Raw genomic sequence first — 21,581 nt, forward strand, 5'->3', positions numbered from 1 at the left:
GTAGCCACGAAAGATATGTATGTTAAGTTGTTCTTTAATACGTTTGGTTTTATCTTACCACACACGTACTTCCCACGAATTATACATTTATAAGTGCAATTAATAACAATAATTGAATTAAAAAAGTGAAATAAATAGTTTGTTACACTATTCGTGTAAGAGCATCTTGAGACATTATTTGCCCTCGTCCCCCAGTTATTGGGATATGAGGCCTTAAAGTCTGTAGAAGTTTCATGTAAAGCGCCAAATTTAAAAATTTGGCGAAGAATTGATCACGCAATTTTACGATCTGTATCTATCAACAAATCGTGTGAAAGATGTCTTCTGAAACTCGCTAAATTTGGCGACTTTTCTTAAAATTTTGGCAGACTTTAAGACTTCATATTTCGATAACTGGGACATGAGAGCAAAAAAAAAATTATGCGGCCAGAAACATGGGCGCCCATATGCAAAATTGTAAGGGGGGGGGGCTCAAATATTTTAATCATGGTTTAGCAGAATATTTTCCCCATGGAAACCGATTTCAGGACAGATTAGAATCATCAAAATTTAACATTTTTAATAAATTATTCATTAATGGCTGGAGAAGAAATGTTTTTACATTTTTGCAAAGAAAAAAAGCACTAAAAGCAAGGAAGTTCTAATTTATAAGGGGGGGGGGCTAGAGCCCCCTTGCCCCCCTAAATGGGCGCCCTTGGCCAGAAACATATTTTACAATGTTCTTTTGATTACTAATTACTTATTTACTTTTTTCTTGATTACACTATCGTGCTGTTTTCCCGGCGCATCTATCTTAGAGGCAGACATATATCACAGAAGACATAATATGTATAATACAATGCACACCTCTTCGCATATTTCGGTACACTTATCATTCTAATTTCTCTTGTAGGATAAAATACAGAAAATTGGAAATTATTCGACCGCCTGAAATGTTAGGAAGGTACACCATGATCAAGCACGAGCACAGGCCAGAATCTCCAAATGCTATCAGGTTAGTACGAAAAGTTATTTGTTTCCTTTTCATTTTATAAACGTTTTTAAATAACTTTCAACGTTGAGAAAAATGTCTAAAAACCTTTAAACGTTATGACCTCGCTTACCATTATTTTAGGAGTAACGAATGCAAAGGTTGTTATTTTCTCTAATAATCATGAAAAAAAAAGAAAAATAGATGGTTTAATTACCCCCTGATGAAGGGATCCACTCCTTTATAAAAACAAATATATTTTTCATTTTGAATAATACACTGCCTCAAAAATAATTTTTTACTACGCTCTTCTGTTCGGATAAAAACAGAAGAAAAGTTTTTTTTTTCTTGTGAGCTAAAAATTATACAAGCATCAAGGAGATACCTCACCATGAAAAAAATTAATGGATAGTTAACTCAAAAACTACTGCAACTTCTTTTTTTTTCAAGAGCAGCAAGAAGGAATAAGTTTCAAAATAGTACTGATATTCATTAGGCATTCTTTTTGTGTCTAATTTAGTACAAATTTTAAAAAATCTGAAAAGATTGGCTGAAGTTTATGCTAAATTGTAACTTTTAGAAAAATGAACAAACCAAACGTTTTCTTCTCTTTTTTTTTCTTTTTTGAACAAAATCATTCGATGAAGATTTATATTTTTACATTTATCTGGGTGAAAGAACTATCTTCCGAGGAGGAAAAAATACACAGGAAATAGCTCTAATTTCGCAATAAGAGTATTTTTCAAATAGAATAACCAGATTCCACATCTCCACGGTGACGTCACGAACGAGCAACAACGTTGGAGTGTCCAATTATCGTGGAGCAACAACGTATGCGTGTGGACTCGCGAAGCGATCCATCATGTGACTCATGATTCGTCCGCGCTAATCGATTCACGTCTGTTTCGCTCACTGACTGCGAAATGACGACAGAGCTGTCAGAGCCAATCGACACGCTTGCTGGCTCGAGAATATGATATTACGAAGTAGGATACTTTGCTGAGAAGGCGTAACAGGTGTCGGACTTTTTTTGCTTCGGAGTTTGTATCGTTTTGCTCTTTTTTGCTGCATTGGAGCTGTTGTTTTGAAAGGCACAAATCGTATCATGTTGGGCGATGAAAGAAAAATATGAAGGTGATTAAAATCTATGGCAGGGAGAACAGTTTAAGGATTGTTTGACCAGTAAATGAACATTGAAGTACAGTACATCAAGGGCTGCAGATTCGTGGAGTTGGAGTCGGATTGATTTTGGGATGAAGGAGTCGAAGAGGCTGTGGTGGTCTGATCGGTAAGGAATCGGACTCGTGACCGGAGGGTCCCGGGTTCAATCCTAGCCGGTCGAAGATTCAGCGTCTTCAACAATGGTGACTGGGGGACGTTAAATATGCTCGTGGTCACAAAGTCCTCCAATTAAGGTATCCGACTAGGTTCGGAGCAGTTTTTTTTAAAAAACACTATTATGAAATAATATTAATGTTTTTTTAGAAGCAGAATGATCTTAAAACATGTATTTTGCTTAAAAATAAGCCATAATATCAATAACTTTTTTTAAATGGGTGATTTTTTGGCAAAAATGACTGAAAATTACCAGTTAGGAGAAACACTGTATTAATAAAAATTAACTAGCTACAAACCATTTGCTTAGATTTTTTCACATGTATAAATATTACACATGAAACAGACCGCAGGTTAAGAAATATTTCAATAATTTTATGGTTTATGACAAATTACGTGACTTTATCCAGAAATTTCTCAAAAATTTGTCACCTTTTTTCGGTAAAAAAGCTATAAATCAAAAAATATTTCATCATTTACATAATCTGTGGTCTATTCCACTCACAAGTACTTACAAGACAGGCATGCCAAATTTCATGCTTGAATACTGAAATAGAATTTGCAAAATCATGTTTTCCGTAGCCAGTATCGAGAAATAATTGCGTTCTTCAAAAAACGTAAGTAGAGATAAGACTTAACACGTGTTATACTGCAGACACTTAGTATACAAATGCTTATAACGTGAGTTCTATTCGCGTAGATTATAAAAACAAAATGTTTCATAATCTTAAAGAATGGGGCTGTTGAATAAAACTATTTTGAGAAAAAGTGAATTTTGGTCGAAAATCGCCTTTTCAACGTAGTCGGATACCTTAAAACGATACCTCTGGGGCTGCTGGACCAGGGATTGCTCGGTTTCTGGTCTGGATCAAAAAATCAGAGCTGTCTTCAGGGTCTCATGCAACTGGTTAAACCACAAATAGTGTTAGGTACGGGAAACCTTGGAGTGAACAGACGGAGTCGAAGGCTCTAAACTTTCTGGAGCCGGAGTTGGCCATTGCTCCTCTGACTCCGCAGCCCTGAAAACAACAATGTAATCAAAAAACAGACATTGCAAGAAGTTGCACGCATGTATGTAGATATCGATCTTCCAACTCTCGTTGCTTACACAAATAAGACAAGTCCTTCTCTTCGACGACACTCACATTTAATTTCACACTAAATACAAGTACAACTATGACACTGAAGTATAAGTTCCCATCTGGAACCATAACATAATTATGAATTTTCAGAGTTCCCGTCTGGAACACTTGCTTATTTCGACTCAAGCACCCGACTCCCCTCCCTCTGGAAAGTATTTCTCTCACAAGAGGGCGCTTTGCACAACAGTTCTTAACACAAATCAAAAAACAACACTGCAAAACGAAAGTTCACATGTATTTTGGGGTTTCAAAGAACCCTTTTTTCAAACTTGAAAAGTGTGACCTTTGGATGCGCAGTCATCCAAAAAAAAAATTTCTGTCGGACCACTGTGACACTAATGCCTGTCACAGTATCAATGGGATAATTCGACAATAGGGTTGTGCATATGTGATGTCACACAGTTTTTCAACGTGTCTGACACTCCTCCCCGCATTTTTCACACAGTGCTACACTTCGCCTTAACCCCTTTCCTCCTTTATCACCTGTCAAGCTATGAAACACAACCGTAGTGTTATAAAAAGAAAACTTTGAACAAAATGCCTGATGTCACACTTCTTGTTACCCTTGTCACAAACTGTCACAATATTCCGAACTCCCCCTCAAAATATGACGTCATTTGTCTATGACCACGTGATATAGAGCCGCTGTATAGATAGGCCGACGCATCAACTTCAGTTTAGCCATTTTGGATCGGATTTTTCATTGTTGCACTGCTAGGGTTACCACAGCAAAGTTTCGGGTTTCGCCAAATTTGCCGAAAATAATATTTTATTTAATAAACAATTCACGTGTGTCGCTTATAATCGCTCGCTGTGAACAATCACCAAACGCGATAACTCGCCAGAAAAGACAACCACTCAAACACGCGCTCCGATCCAAAATGGCTGATCTTAAGCTGATGCGCCGGCTGGTTTTTAGGGGCCTTAACATGATAGATGAAAGCAATTCCAAAACGAAGCCTACAAGTCGGCTAGTAGAGATAAACAGAAACACCATTCCGCTCGATTTCTATAGTGAAATGCGGACAGAATACAAGTCTGTATTAAACAACACTTTGAAGATTGAAATACACCGCCAGCTCAGTCATTTCCAGCCGAGGACTGCAGTTTCGTGCTTATTAGCACTCATCAGCCCGGCATAGGAAAGTGACTGAGCTGGAGATGGAAAACCTCTTAAGGAAGCCAAGAGTGCGAAACAAACTGGTAGCTAATATAGAATTCGCTGACCAGACGAGTGACCGAAGCAATGGTTCGGTTCAACTCGAAGATTGAACGCGAGGCAAGGTATATTCAGTAAATTACCGCCCATTAGCCAGGGCTAAAGCAGAAATACGTGAAATACACCGCCAGCTCAGTCATTTCCAGCCGAGGACTGCAGTTTCACGTGTGTATTTCACGTATTTTTGCTTTAGCCCTGGCTTATGGGCGGTAATTTACTGAATATACCTTGCCTCGCGTTCAATCTTCGAGTTGAACCGAACCATTGCTTCGGTCACTCGTCTGGTCAGCGAATTCTATATTAGCTAACAGTTTGTTTCGCACTCTTGGCTTCCTTAAGAGGTTTTCCCTCTCCAGCTCAGTCACTTTCCTATGCCGGGCTGATGAGTGCTAATAAGCACGAAACTGCAGTCCTCGGCTGGAAATGACTGAACTGGCGGTGTATTTCACGTATTTTTGCTTTAGCCCTGGCTTATGGGCGGTAATTTACTGCATATACTTTGAAGATTATTCGCACTTGTCAGCAGTTTATGACCCACATGACGACACTCAAGAAACTAGATACCAACCACTTGATTGATCTGATGACCCACATAGACCTTCTTTCTCTCCATGATGCTCAAGGTGCAGAAGGAGATAAAGAATCATTGAATAGTATAAATCACACAACATTTTCCGTTGCAATAAATAATGAACAAAATTTTTGATAAAAAAAAGGCGAGACTTATGTGTACCGTGTGGCGTATATGTCAAAAATCTGAACGATGTGATACAAATGATATGACACAGAAAACTTTTCAAAACATTTTTTTACTTCCTTTTACAAAAAAGAAAGTATTGTATTCGCGAAATAAAATTCACTCAAAAATCGACCTTAATTTCCATTTTACTCACACCCGAATGAATATTGAGTTTTTTTTTCGACTCGACCACACGCGGATAAGGGCCTAAGAACGTATAGACACGCGAAATATCCATTTTCACGATTACCGAGTCAGTTACAACGAGTTTTCTCGTGACGTCTGTATGTACGTATGTATGTGCGTATGTATCTTGCATAACTCAAGTACGTTATGTCCTAGAACGTTGAAATTTGGTACGTAGACTCCTAGTGAGGTCTAGTTGTGCACCTTCCCTTTTGGTTGCATTCGGGCGTTTTTAAAGGGATCTTTTGTCCCTTTTTGGGGGGAAATCATTGTTAATTTCGATGTAAACTCTAGTGGTGTTATAATTGGGCGGACACTTGACGATATACCAAATGTGTTTTTTACGCCAAGTTTTGTCGCCAACTTGGCGACAAAATTGGCGATTTTTTTTTTTTTTTTTTGAGCAATCACGATTGCTTATTGTTCTCATTTGACTGTTTTTGGCGTTACGCTGATTTTTCCCACCGCCACCCTCCGCACCATCACCGTGGAGCGGCTGGCTCCTTACGACGCTGCTCCTATGGCGAAAGCCGTCTCCAGGTTGCATCCATGTCCTACACACACACGCATACATACACAACTACACACACACACAAACACACACACACACAAACACACACACACACAAACACATACACACATACAAACACTTACACACACGCAAACATACAGACACCCACACATACACACACACATACACAGCTACACACACACACGCGCACATACACACACGCATACATACAGACACCCACACATACACACACACATACACAACTACACACACACACGCGCACATACACACACACACAAACACATACACACATACAAACACTTACACACACGCATACATACAGACACCCACACATACACACACACATACACAACTACCCACACATTCATGCCCGCACACAGACACAAACACATATGCCTACACACACATACAGATACACATACCCCCCCCCCCCACACACATTCATACACACACATACACATAACCCGTACACACAAACACACACGCCTACATACACACCTTCGTGATTGCGAAAAACATAATTTGAATTCAAGATGTCAAGATTCAAATTAATTTTTATTTAAATCTGGTTTCAATTTGGCCACTGTTGGTGATATTTAGAGAGTAAACTATTGAATCGCATTAAAATTGCCAATAATGGGGAAATGACATTAAATTGGAGTAAAGAAAGTCATGTGATGCACACATCAGCTCGTTTTATTAACGCATACTTACAATGTTACAAGGGTTATCTTCTTTACTAATAATAAAGCTGAAAGTCTCTCTGTCCGGAGGGTGTCTGGATGTCTGTAGGATGTGTGTAGGATGTCTGTGACGCGCATAGCGCCTAAACCGTTCGGCCGATTTTCATGAAATTTGGCACAAAGTTAGTATGTAGCATGGGGGTGTGCACCTCGAAGCGATTTTTCGAAAGTTCGATGTGGTTCTTTTTTTATTCCAATTTTAAGAAAAAAAAATCATAAGATTGCCGAGTAAATTACGAAATTATCATAACGTGGAATCGTAACATGGGCACAAGCCATTTGGCGAGATACGAAATTATCATAACGTGGAACCGTAACATGGGCACAAGCCAATTGGCGAGATACGAAATTATCATAACGTGGAACCGTAACATGGGCACAAGCCAATTGGCGAGATACGAAATTATCATAACGTGGAACCGTAACATGGGTACAAGCCAATTGGCGAGATACGAAATTATCATAACGTGGAACCGTAACGTGGAACCAAGCCAATTGGCGAGATACGAAATTATCATAACGTGGAACCGTAACATGGGTACAAGCCAATTGGCGAGATACGAAATTATCATAACGTGGAACCGTAACGTGGAACCGAGCCAATTGGCGAGATACGAAATTATCATAACGTGGAACCGTAAGATGGGTACAAGCCAACTGGGGAGAAAATTCACCATACATTATTTGTAAATATACAGGCGAACCAAAAGACCTTTTAATTTTTCGATTACGGGCAAAGCCGTGCGGGTACCACTAGTTTTAAAATAAAGTCCGTAGTATTTTTATTTATCAATTTATTTTCAAAACCATTGTTATATTTACATTCCTTACATCTTTCTCTCTTTTCTTTTAAACATTTAGTACATTGTTCAGCAAGCTTTTAAATGCGTAAGTCACAGACATTGGTGATAATTTCACCAATGTACTGGTGCTTTCACAAAACACCAGTTAGTAAAGGCACCATTACATTTCTGAAACTAATCTTTACTAATAATAAAGCAGAAAGTCTCTCAGTTCGGAGGATGTCTGGATGTCTGTAGGATGTCTGTGACGCGCATAGCGCCTAAACCGTTCGGCCGATTTTCATGAAATTTGGCACAAAGTTAGTATGTAGCATGGGGGTGTGCACCTCGAAGCGATTTTTCAAAAATTCGATGTGGTTCTTTTTCTATTCCAATTTTAAGAACAAAAATATCATAAGATGGACGAATAAATTGCGAAATTATCATAACGTGGAACCGTAACATGGGCACAAGCCAATTGGCGAGATACGAAATGATCATAACGTGGAACCGTATTATGGGTACAAGCCAATTGGCGAGAAGATTCACCATACATTATTTGTAAATATACAGGCGAACCAAAAGACCTTTTAATTTTTCGATTACGGGCAAAGCCGTGCGGGTACCACTAGTTTTAAAATAAAGTCCGTAGTATTTTTATTTATCAATTTATTTTCAAAACCATTGTTATATTTACATTCCTTACATCTTTCTCTCTTTTCTTTTAAACATTTAGTACATTGTTCAGCAAGCTTTTAAATGCGTAAGTCACAGACATTGGTGATAATTTCACCAATGTACTGGTGCTTTCACAAAACACCAGTTAGTAAAGGCACCATTACATTTCTGAAACTAATCTTTACTAATAATAAAGCAGAAAGTCTCTCAGTTCGGAGGATGTCTGGATGTCTGTAGGATGTCTGTGACGCGCATAGCGCCTAAACCGTTCGGCCGATTTTCATGAAATTTGGCACAAAGTTAGTATGTAGGATGGGGGTGTGCACCTCGAAGCGATTTTTCAAAAATTCGATGTGGTTCTTTTTCTATTCCAATTTTAAGAACAAAAATATCATAAGATGGACGAATAAATTGCGAAATTATCATAACGTGGAACCGTAACATGGGCACAAGCCAATTGGCGAGATACGAAATGATCATAACGTGGAACCGTATTATGGGTACAAGCCAATTGGCGAGAAGATTCACCATACATTATTTGTAAATATACAGGCGAACCAAAAGACCTTTTAATTTTTCTATTACGGGCAAAGCCGTGCGGGTAGCACTAGTTTTAAAATAAAGTCCGTAGTATTTTTATTTATCAATTTATTTTCAAAACCATTGTTATATTTACATTCCTTACATCTTTCTCTCTTTTCTTTTAAACATTTAGTACATTGTTCAGCAAGCTTTTAAATGCGTAAGTCACAGACATTGGTGATAAATTTCACCAATGTACTGGTGCATTCAAAAACACCAGTTAGTAAAGGCACCATTACATTTCTGAAACTAATCTCTACTAATAATAAAGTAGAAAGTCTCTCTGTCCGGAGGATGTCTGGATGTCTGTAGGATGTGTGTAGGATATCTGTAGGATGTCTGTGACGCGCATAGCGCCTAAACCGTTCGGCCGATTTTCATGAAATTTGGCACAAAGTTAGTATGTAGCATGGGGGTGTGCACCTCGAAGCGATTTTTCGAAAATTCGATGTGGTTCTTTATCTATTCCAATTTTAAGAAAAAAAAGTATCATAAATTACGAAATCATCACAACGTGGAACCGTAACATGGGCACAAGCCAATTGGCGAGATACGAAATTATCATAGCGTGGAACCGTAACGTCGGTACAAGCCAATTGGCGAGAAAATTCACCATACATTATTTGTAAATATACAAGCGAACCAAAAGACCTTTAATTTTTCTATTACGGGCGAAGCCGTGCGGGTGCCACTAGTCATCAATAAAACGGTGACAGCAAAATTTTGCTAAATGCAACCAATTTCTTGAGAAAACCTAGAACTTTATTTTGACAGTGCGCTTCGATCAAGGAAGTAAAAATGGTAATTTCATAAAACGCCTTTGCACACGATAAGCCTAGTGCGAAACATATCAAACCTCGGAGTGATGTATGGAGGTACGCAACGTACGTTTACCACCTCATTCCCTTCATTTATGGCTTCCCCTTCCTCGAAACGAAACGTTTTCGTCAGCAGTTGTACTCGTAAAAAATATGCAAATCCCACGGAAAACAGAAACTTGACTGAGACACTACCCATCATTCCGTATCAGATATTGCGCGGGGAAAAAAGGATATTGCTTCGGAATGGGCCACTTGACCCGAACAATGGGGCTTTTCGGAATTCATTATGCATTTTAGCAGTCGTAAATCACACGACAAGTCTTTGTTAGTCGCAACTTTATAGGAATTAGAAGGCTGGACGAGTTCATAAGGAATTCCATGTTGAAGGTTTTATATCAAAACAAAGAGGTTTGTTTTAAGTAATATTGGAATACTTTTGCCAGGCAATTCCGTATTAAATTTTCAGAGGTCCCGTCAATTTCGGAGGAGGACTAATTTATTTATCTTCTACATATATATAAAAATGAATGTTTGTCTGTATGTCATCCATGAACTCAAAAACTACCCGGCAGATTTGGCTGAAACTTTCACCGTTTGTTATTTTTGGTACTGGGAATGTTTATAGACCCGTTCGAAAAAAATCCGATCGATAGTTCCTTTTTTATTCCAATTTAAGTCACAATCCATTGGATAAATACGAATAAAATGATCGGCTGCAGAAATTAATCCGCGTGAAAGATCTCATTGATAAGAAGTTAGCTGTTGCCATTTTTCATGAGTTTGAACAAATAAATTCTTTCTTTATTAAGATACATAAATACCTTTGTGCTGAACAGTAAAGTAAGACAAAACAACGTTAGATGAAGCACAGATTTGCAAATTACAGCAGACACGTGTTTCGGCGTTACAGGGAACGCCTTTTTCAATGCAAAAAATAATGAGCTTATGGATGAAAAGACATCCGACAAAAGATGTCGGATTGTCTTACTTTATCTTTCTTTATTGTTTTATGGCTTTTCATGCAACGGGGGGATTTAAAACTTTTTCTATTTGATATTTTTAGCGATAGATTGATCTTGCAAACTGCGTGAGTACAAAATTTGAGTATAGTCACGGATTCACTTGATACGTGTTTCTAAAATACGCGATAAGACACGTATCGATTGAAGCCTTGGTATAGTAAGCTAATCTTCGTAAGTAAGTTGTTGGCGTAGCAACGCGCGTCGGGTACAGCTAGTCTCTTATATAATTAAAAACTGAGTGTATCTATGTATGTCCAAGCTTCTTCTCCCGAACGACAGTGAACTGACCATCGAACCAGATATCGATGGATTCGTCATCTTCCCGTCTTCATGTTTGGCTATTTAACATAATCCTCCGATAATAATTAGCGGAGATATCAATTAAAAACTATTAATTATGAAGCTAGGATTTCGACATAAAATCCCTATTTTTCGAATACTTTCCTCCATTCAAATTATTATTCAGTGCTTCATCTCAACTTTCCGCAACAACGCTTTTATTGAAATGTATAGCGGGTAAAGAAAATCATTGAGAAGGAAGATCTGTTGCCATTTTTTTTCTCGAATATGAACAGGTAAAATTTTTATTTTTGTTTTGAGGCTTTTCCTGCAATCAGGGGATTTAAAATGTTTACTTTTTGGGATTTTTTGCGCAATCTGCCGTAAAATTTCACTGACTTTTTGTTTTTGGTTCAAGCCTGAGTGTTGAACTCGAGTCACTTGACATAACTTTTATTTTCGAGGTGGACCGTGCAAAGCCGGGCGACGCAGCTAGTTTATTTATTAAAAGCATTGCACACTACAGAAAGAATCCAGTTACAGTGGCAACAATATAAAAAAAAGCAATTAAAACAAACTATACATTTAAAATTTTAAAACATAAAGACTTAAAATTGTAAACTGACAAGTTAAAAATATCTAAATCATGACAATGAATGTTAAAAAGTTCGTAAAATTTTAAAAGACAAAAATTATCAACATCGCTCCGTCTGGTAAAAATATTTTTAAAAGAAGAATGACTCCTAAGAGTCCTACTTGGGACAGCAAGTTGTATCGAATTGACGATATCTGAGCAGTCAATTAAATTATGTAGATCCTTGTAGAAAAAAAGAAGACACAAAAGTTCACTGCGTTATTTAAGAGTGGGAACATTATAAGTATTACATAAATGAGAGTAAGAATAAGTTTTAAAAAGTTGATTATTAGTTCTATAACATAAGTAATAAATAAATTAGGATTGAACCTGCTCAAGAATTTTAGATTTATTATTGTAATAGGGATATCAAATAAGACTGCAGTACTCGAGTTTGGAGCGCATAAGACAAAAATAAAGCGTTTTAAGTGCTCGCTCATTAGAAAAGTCTTTAGTCTTGCGTTTAAGAAATCCCAGAACCTTATATGCCCTTGAAACAATGATGATTATATTCAGTAAATTACCGCCCATTTGCCAGGGCTAAAGATTTCTGCTTTAGCCCTGGCTAATGGGCGGTAATTTACTGAATATACCTTGCCTCGCGTTCAATCTTCGAGTTGAACCGAACCAATGCTTCGGTCACTCGTCTGGTCTGCTAATTCTATATTAGCTACCAGTTTGTTTGGCTCTCTTGGCTTCCTTAAGAGGTTTTCCATCTCCAGCTCAGTCACTTTCCTATGCCGGGCTGATGAGTGCTAATAAGCACGAAACTGCAGTCCTCGGATGGAAATGACTGAGCTGGCGGTGTATTTCACGAATGATGATTATGTCCATAAAAATTTTTTTAATTCTCAGTTTTTACTTAAGGACTCTGGCAAGCCAGTCATTTAGGAGGGGTGAAGAAGTTAGGAGGGTCAATTGCCCGCTCCCCTCCCTCCATGACTCTTTTGGGAAATCAATGTATTTACATGTAAGTGGGCGTGGTTTTTGCTGTTTATAATTTTCAATAAGTATACCCCCCCCCCTCCCCAGAAAATTAGAAATGAAAGGCCTGGTTTTTGCCGCAGTCTTGCCTACAAAGAAATTTCGGTTTTCCAATTTTATGTAGAAATTTCTAACAATACTTCGATTATTTTTTTCTCTGAGATTGACTGAAACTTAGAGGAAAATTTAAATTTAATGGTGAAACTTGAAATATCGTTCACATCAAAACAAATTTAATGCAATAAAATACGAAGTATGGAATATAGAATTCATTATGAAGAAAACCTCAAACTCTATTCTTTTTTTTTCAACCACTTTCTTTTTTATTTATTTTTTAACTTTTTAACATTTATAATTTTTTAACTACATACTCTGAGACATGCATAAATATATTTCAAGCATACTTTTTAAAAAATGGAAACGTTCGAATTTCGAAAATGTTCTAAACGTTGTCATTTGGCTTCCTAATGCTATTTAAATATTAACTGGTGAATGGGCTTTATGGAAAATCATAAAAAACTGTGAATTATAAAAAAACTGTCACTTGCAAGTTTTTGTACGATTAAAGTTAGATCGTTTTGCTGATTCTTTGAATTCTCAAATTAGTGGAACATATTTTGAACTTATTTTATTTTGATTCATCGTTCTGAAATTTCATTTACTTATTTTTCAAACGGGCATTTTGTTCCCAAAGAATTGCGTATAACTTAAAAAACAAAAATAAGTTCACATAGTTAATTAAAATTAAACATCCGTCGTCATTAATGGTGACTGGGCGACGTTAAATATGCTCGTGGTCACAATGTCCTCCAAGTGAAACGATACCTCTGGGGGTGCTAGACCAGAAAATTAATCGGCCTTTCTGTCCTGGTTCTAAATTATCGATCTGTCCATAGATGGTGCTGCCATCTATCGTGTTGCCTGAGCCAAATCGGACTTCCACCTAGAAATAGGCGCTCGATTAAAAACGGAAGCCGTACCTCTGTGCCTTAAATCCAGTAGCATTGCTACTCGGGATCGAGTTCCCGAGTGGCATAAGTAACAACAACAACAACAACAAATTAAAAATTCGTATTTCCGTGCAAAACGTTTTAAAATTTAACGTTCTTTTCTGGCAGTAGCGAATTCGGCAGTGCTGCCCTCTATCAAAGCCAAAGGCGGACTCAGGAGTGCCTCAATTCCAAGGTGCAAGGACACAGCCCCCCCCCTTCACTCACCCGCACAATACCGCAAAGAACCCCAAGAATGAGAGCCCCCCCCCCCAATAAAAAGAGAAAATTCCCCTAAAAGCACCTTCTTCCTCAAACCTTTCAGTGGTGCAGCCTGCGCCATACGCCCCCCCCCCTCCAAAGTTGGGCCCTCCAGCTTTCTGTCTTAAATCCATACTCTGGGGTCTGTCTTGGGTCTGCCAAAATGTCATTAACAGCAATAGCGACAGAAAATAAGAGTTTTGAACCTTCTCGTACGCATACAAAAAAAAAACGATTACTTATGCCACAATAATTGCTTCATAAAGGGTGTTTTTTTAGAGGTATGGAACTTTAAGTCGGGAACACTGTTTGATCTGTGAGCCATTTTGATAGTTGTCACTTGTTTTGTTGTTTAGTTTGGTTTGCCATTTCATCATTAATAGACAACAGGACGGTGCAACACGCCACACAGCGCGTGTCATAATTGATTTATTGAAAAAATCTTTCGATGAACGAATAATTTCGCTTAATGGACCCGTGAATTGGCCTGCGAGATCGTGCGATTTAACTACGCTGGACTATTTTTTGTGTGGCTGTGTGAAGTCTCTGGTCTACACCGACAAGCCTGTAACGAAAGAAGTCGTGGACAAGAACATTCGCCACATATCAGTCACATACGGCCCCCATTGCTGCAAAAAGTAATAGAAAATTTGACTTCCCGATTAGACGTTCTCCAAGTCAGCTGAAGTGGCCATAAACCAAAAATCACATTTTAATAAAAATGGCAAAGTCATCTTTCGAATAAAGCCAAATTCATGACGATTTATATCATATAACGGTGTTTTATTTGAACGTAAAGTTCTATACCTCTAAAAAAAAACCTTTATATTTTGAATGTGATACTTGCTTAACAAATAATAATAATAATAATAAATAACTAAATAAAGATATCAACTGATGGTAATGAAATAAGCACGGCATTTTTTTTCAAAGTGTCCGAAACCAAAAGGTTCAACCCTTCTCTAGATTCAAGTGAGTCTCCTCATCCCCGCTAAGATTCGACATTCCGTGTTTGAAGCTCTTTAAAAAAAAACTATTTAAAGATAAAACACGCAAAGAAAGCATTTTGAAACAAAAGGGGAGGACAAAGGCGCCATCAGCTAAACTTTTGCTCTATTACCATTTATTATTTTTAATAACATTGTTTTTTTTTTTTTTAAATTTTAACACATAGATTTCAGATTACATGCTCAATTATATAATGTTTTATTTTGTTTATCGATTAATATAAAAATATTCAGTACTTTTCTTTTTCATGCTCATAATTCTGTGTGTGTGGGGGAGGGGGGGGGGCGGTGTCAGATAATATTCGCACCGGGCGCCGTCATATCTTAGGAAGTACTAAGATGTGGATAAGTTCAGTGGTTGCTTGTAACAATGATGTCTAGATGGTGAACCGGTCGGTGTTTGGCAAAAACAAAATGCAATCTTAACGCAAAATTGGAGGCAGAAAATTGATTTCTTTGAATAATAAATTCAATAGCTATACTTACATATTTCATGAAATGTAAGTCCAATTCAGTTTCGAACACAAAAAAAACCCCAGAAGTAAGTTACATTTTACTGTAACATTGAACAGATGGTGCATACTGTAGATGCAAAATGCCGAATTAACGTTGGGTTAACTCAAATTTTTAGTGCTGTTTTGTTGACATACTTTCTCACAACTCTTTTTTTTTTTTTTTCTCCGATACATTTTTAGCCGAGTAGATCAACGGTAGATGTCGCCACTAAAAAATCTTTTTATTTTGCTGCGAATCTAATCTTATCTATGAAAATAGAGTACAAATTACGCCATACGTTTTTTATTTTATTTTTTAATGACAAGTATAGCGTGTTATTTCATGAATTCAAAATTTTTTTTCTTTCAACTGTTGTTGCTTGCTCAATTTCTGAGTTAATTCAACTTTGCATTTTTGATGGCAAATAAAATTATTTCAAATTAAGTTGAATCTGATTTATAAAATAAATAAATAAATTTATGCACTGTTACGAAAACAGAAATTATTTGAAATCTCTCAAGCTGTTAAGAGTAATATTTTAGTGATTTCTAGCATTTCGTTTTTAGCAAGGAGATTTTTAAGATTTGTCATCAAAATCGAAACGTCAAATCAAGTAAGTCACTTCCAAAATGCTTTCCAAAATGAAATTTTAAAACTGATTAGACAAAGTAAAGGAATTTATATTGCAAAATCAATTTCTAAACAATCCTTCACAAACAATTTTAAGAAGAACATATTATGGTGGTTACAATCGTCTTATACCATTAACTATGTAGGGAATGGAATGTAAAATAAATTGTTTAAATAAAAGAAATGGAACTTTGAACCGGAAAAACTGTACTCGTAAATGCTTAAATCTACCTCATTTTCATTTTTGAAGACTTCTGTGCTTTAATTTATTGCGCAGAATATCACAATATAAGACAGTATTTTCAAATTAAATTAGTAAACCAGTTAGCTGTACAAAATGTTGCCAACTTGTTCTGCAGAAATAATTATCTTCTTTACTAATAATAAAGCTGAAAGTCTCTCTGTCAGGAGGATGTCTGTAGGACGTCTGTGACGCGCATAGCGCCTAGACCATTCGGCCGATTTTCATGAAATTTGTCACAAAGTTAGTATGTAGCATGGGGGTGTGCACCTCGAAGCGATTTTTCGAAAATTCGATGTGGTTCTTTTTCTATTCCAATTTTAAGAAAAAAAAATCATAAGATGGACGAGTAAATTACGAAACTATCATAACGTGGAACCGTAACATGGGCACAAACCAATTGGCGAGATACGAAATTATCATAACGTGGAACCGTAACATGGGTACAAGCCAATTGGCGAGAAAATTCACCATACATTATTTGTAAATATACAGGCGAACCAAAAGACCTTTTAATTTTTCTTTTACGGGCAAAGCCGTGCGGGTACCACTAGTTTTCAAATAAAAAAAGAACCAGATTTTTTTTCGGAAAGCATACTTTGAAAAAGTCAAACTGATGATGAAGACAATTTTCTTTGTAAATCAATTGCGCATTTGAGAAAGCCTTCCTTCACAGTCTTCGGAAGTCTCCGAGAAACTGTACTCTATTTCTTTCTCTAGTTTTGCTCAACTTAGCTGTTTTCAGACTCCTCTGCTCGACGCTTTCTCACTCGAGATGTACGTAAGGAGTGTACCACATACTCTACCCTACGTACTTATTTTATATTTACACCACTAAAAAGCAGAAAATAAATTATTTTCAAATAAAAAAAGGACCGACTTCAAAAAACAAAGAGGAACTAAAAAGTAAAAAATAATTGGTCATATTTACATACGATTTCCTACCCAAAGGTATAAATCAAATTTATTTTATAATTCCAGTACAAAAATCAACTAAACTAACCACCCAATTATAAAATAAACACTGATTTTAATTACTATACGATGAATTATTTTAATACGTAACTAGTTATATACGATCTCTTAATTTTTAATGACCTTTTGAAGTCGGGGCTTCCTATAAACTACTACCTAACTTAACTGAGTAGGTTTTGTTTTGAAGACTTTCGCGTTTTGTTAAATTAGTGCTTAACTCAAGATTTGGTGGGCTGTCAGTTACATTTAATTTACTGATTTGGTACATGAGTAATAAATACATTAATAAGACTATAGTTAAAATTATTAGGCGGCGCCATGAAAACCAATCATCCTTATGCGTGAGAATTAAATATTGTTCAAGATAATATTCCTCCGTTGAAAAAATGCACCGTTCACGCCGAAACCACGTGACCTGTGACGTATCACACAGCTGATGAAGGCTGGTCTACGTAGCCACAACGTATGAAATTTAAAGTTCCTTAGATTTCTCCGAGACCCCTCATCAGATCCAGACAAAATTAACACTGGACCATCTGGAAAGTATACTCTTCCAAACAAAAAAAAAAAGAATTTTTCAAATCGGTCTAGTATTCTTGGTGTAATACGAAAACATACATAAAAAGTCGCAAGACGAAATCATAACCTCCTTTTTTGAAGTCGGTTAAAAAGAAGCGAACGGATGATATAACCTTGCCAGAAGAGCTTAGCATTAGGCTTTTTATCCTTCATATTTTTTACTACAGTTCGACTCGAAAGGAAGTGGTGTAAATAACACATGAAGCGGTGCAAGTTCAAGTATTAACATGCGTTACAGTGAAGTAATAATGCATTGAGTGGTGCAAATTTAAAATGTTATCATGCATTAATAATAAAGTAATAACGCATAAAGTGATGCAAATTTAAAGTATTAAAAACGTTATCATTGAAGTAATAACGCATGGAGTGCTGGAAATTAAATATCTGAAGATGTACTAAAATTAAAATTAAAGTAATAACGCATAGTGGGGCAAAGTTTAAGTATTAATATTCGTTAATACTAAAGTAATAACACCTGAAGTGGTTCAAATTCAAAATAATTCACGCAGTTCAAAACGAAATAAATGTTTCCAAATACACTTTTAGACTCAAAACTGCATTTTTTCCAAGTCTTCTTCTACATTTTACTATTTCAGTTTAGAGTTTTACAAAACTGACGAAAAGACGAACACTTTAAGTACCCATCAAGGAGTTATCTGAGCGTGAAAGCCTGTCACGTCCCAGGAATGCGCTAAAAAACGTGTCCCAAAATCGGAACTCCTTCGGAGTATTATTTTACGCTTGAATTAATCTTGATGAAGTGCTGTTGAAACAAGCACGCGTCAAGGATTAGCACGTCTGTGAATTAATGTTGCCGAACGATCGACAATGCGTCTATTAGCATATTCAGATTTGAAACACGGCTGAACAAATAAATGGGAAATTTTCCTTCGCACATGACGCTCATTATTATTCGGAAATACAGAACAAAGGACTCCCTGGTCTCAAAATTAAATATCTCGAAAACCAAGGACGATATTGGAATAAAATAAACTGTATGTTTATTGTGAAACCCATAAAAATCATATACAGGAATACGGAAATTAGTTTAAAAAACTGCCAACAGGTGGCGCTGCACAGTATAATTGCAATAGAAGTCTCCATAAATAATGCTGTGAAGAGGTTTGTTGTTTCAGCAGTAGTTTAGTCTCTCAGATATGCTTACATATACGCTAGAAAGTATCGTCCAACCTCTTCGCAGCACTATTATTTATGCAGCCTTTTATTGCAATTACAGCGTGCAGCGCCACCTGTTGGAACTTTTTAAAATTAATTTACAAGTTCTTGTATATGATTTTTATGGGTTTCACAATAAACATACCGTTTATTTTATTCCGATATCGTCCTTTGTTTTCGAGATATTTAATTTTGAAACCAGGGAGTCCTTTGCTGGACACCCTGTATAAATAAATGCCTTTGTGCAGAGAAGTAAAAAGAATTAACCAGCGTTTTGTCGAGTAACGTTACAGACTACTGCAGACACGTGTTTCGAAGTTTCAAGGAACCCCTTTTTGAATGCAAAATAATGAGCGTGTAAAGACATCCGGTGCGTGCTTCTTATTTTTCAGCAAGGGCAGAAAATGGATTTGTTTGTGAAAAATTAAAAATTCGCAATCAAGGAATGTAATCACGTGTTGAAATATTGCTTAGTTTTATTAATGGTCTCTCCCCCCCCCCCTCCTCATTCTCATATAGTTACTCTCAGCTGATGTCGGGCTTGCGAACGTCTCACTGAAATTGCCAGACTAAAACATATCTAACAGTTATTCAAAAGAAGTCAATGAATCGGAAGTACATCCATACTAAAGCAGATCCGACAGTTACTGGTTGGGGCAAACCTAACCTGGCAGCCTTGTGAAGAGCGCAGATTCTAAACAACGCTGCCGGGTGGGGTTTGCTCCAATAGGCCTTCAGACACATCCAAATTTTATATATTTAACGGTTCAGTTCCTTTTATTTTTATTTTTTTTTTCACTTTGACTTGACTGTGTTATTTTGAATAGATTTCTTCATTCAAAAATTAAACATTGAACTAGTTGCGTCGCCCGGCTTTGCACGGTCCACCTCGAAAATAAAAGTTATGTCAAGTGACGCGAGTTCAGTACTCAGACTTGAACCAAAACAAAAACAAAAAAAAAGTCAATAAAAATTTGCGCCAGATTGCGGAAAAAACCCCAAAAAGTAAAAATTTTAAATCCCCTGATTACTGGAGAAGCCTCAAAACAAAAACAAGAATTTTAACTGATCATATGCGAGAAAAAAAAATGGCAACAGATCTTTTATCTCAATGATTTTCTTCACGCAATACATTTTAATAAAAGCATTGTAGCGGAAAGTTGAGATGAAGCACTGAATAATAATTTGAATGGAGGAAAGCTTTCGAAAAATAGGAATTTTATGTCGAAATCCAAGTGCCATAATTAATAGTTTTTAATTGATATCTCTGATAATTATTATCGGAGGATTATGTTAAATAGCCAAACATAAAGACGGGAAGATGATGAATCCATCGATACCTGGTTCGATGGTCAGTTCATTGTCGTTCGGGAGAAGAAGCTTGGACATACATAGATACATACGCTCAGTTTTTAATTATAAAAGATTGATGACGACAATTAAGTATGAGGGAGTGATTGTGAGGGAGTGACAAATTTTCATAAAATGACCATTTCCTTTTTACATTTATCTGCATTGAGATTAGGCTTAATGGTTTTAACTATATCTAAATACTAATAAATCAATAGTAATAAGAAATTTTTAATATTTACTGGGACTCAGAAGGGGTCGAAAAGGAAGTGATGAGGTGAAAAAACTTTCAGTTCACTATCTTTTAAAATTTCCCTCCGAGAGCACAGAATTAACATTCAAGTTACTTTTTTTTTTTTGATGCCATGTGCTATGATGATTGCCAAAAACATTCTAATGGGGTTGTTTCCATCAGTCAAAGGTACTACTTTTAGTCACTGAAGCTGATAGAGTGAGCAAAATAAAGAACATGAAACGAGGAAAAACTTTTATTTTTAAAACATTTAATTTTTACTATACTTTATTTTTATTTTGACCAAGAGAAAATGTTAGGTGTTTAACCGTTTTTAATTGATATCGCCACTAATTAAAGTCGCAGAGCTATGCCACATAGCTAAACACGAAGGCAGGAAAATTACGAATCTATCGATACCTTGTTCGATGCTCAGTTTTCTGTCGTTCACCAGGCGTAGCGATGACATAGATAGATAGATAGTCACATACAACAAATTTTATTAATTTTAGATTTCATTTTGTCTTTTTCTTCCCTAGGTCCGCTCTTCTGCGCATGGCGAAGAAGAGGTCGTCGCGGGATGGGCTCAACACCGTCAAGTACCGGGTGGTGTGGCGGCACGATCTGGTGGCCTACACGCACCTTATGATCGACATCGGAAATCACCACAGGTGGCACTTTTTAAACGGACAACGACTTGTAATAAATTTTTGAAGCTTCAGACTCGAGTCTCCTTATTTGCCGATCTCTTTTATTCTACCCCTCTCTCGTACACACGGTACATATACAGCACAGACGTATGATGAAGAGTGGAACATTTAGAAAACTCCTACACAGATTCGAGGCTGACGCTGGCATAAGAGGTTATTACAATGAAACTAATCGTTATTACCAAGGTGCATCTTCTTTATCTTCTTCTTTATCTTTACTAATAATAAAGCTGAAAGTCTCTCTGTCCGGAGGATGTCTGGATCTCTGTGACGCGCATAGCGCCTAGA

The 21,581-nt window shown here is 36.7% G+C and overlaps 1 protein-coding gene across 2 annotated transcripts in view; it reads left to right on the plus strand.

Annotated features, from left to right (window-relative positions):
* Positions 1 to 21,304, plus strand: part of LOC129217749 (beta-1,4-N-acetylgalactosaminyltransferase bre-4-like) — a 471,087-nt gene extending 449,783 nt beyond the window's left edge. For both annotated transcript variants that reach the window (XM_054852088.1, XM_054852089.1), the window contains 2 exons: positions 893 to 994; positions 21,123 to 21,304. In XM_054852088.1, coding sequence (XP_054708063.1) covers positions 893 to 994; positions 21,123 to 21,297 — 277 coding nt within the window. In that variant the 3' untranslated portion in view covers positions 21,298 to 21,304. The remainder of the gene's footprint in view (positions 1 to 892; positions 995 to 21,122) is intronic.
* Positions 21,305 to 21,581: the final 277 nt, after the last annotated feature.

The sequence above is a fragment of the Uloborus diversus genome, chromosome 2 (genome assembly GCF_026930045.1).
Source record: "Uloborus diversus isolate 005 chromosome 2, Udiv.v.3.1, whole genome shotgun sequence".
NCBI lineage: Eukaryota > Metazoa > Arthropoda > Arachnida > Araneae > Uloboridae > Uloborus > Uloborus diversus.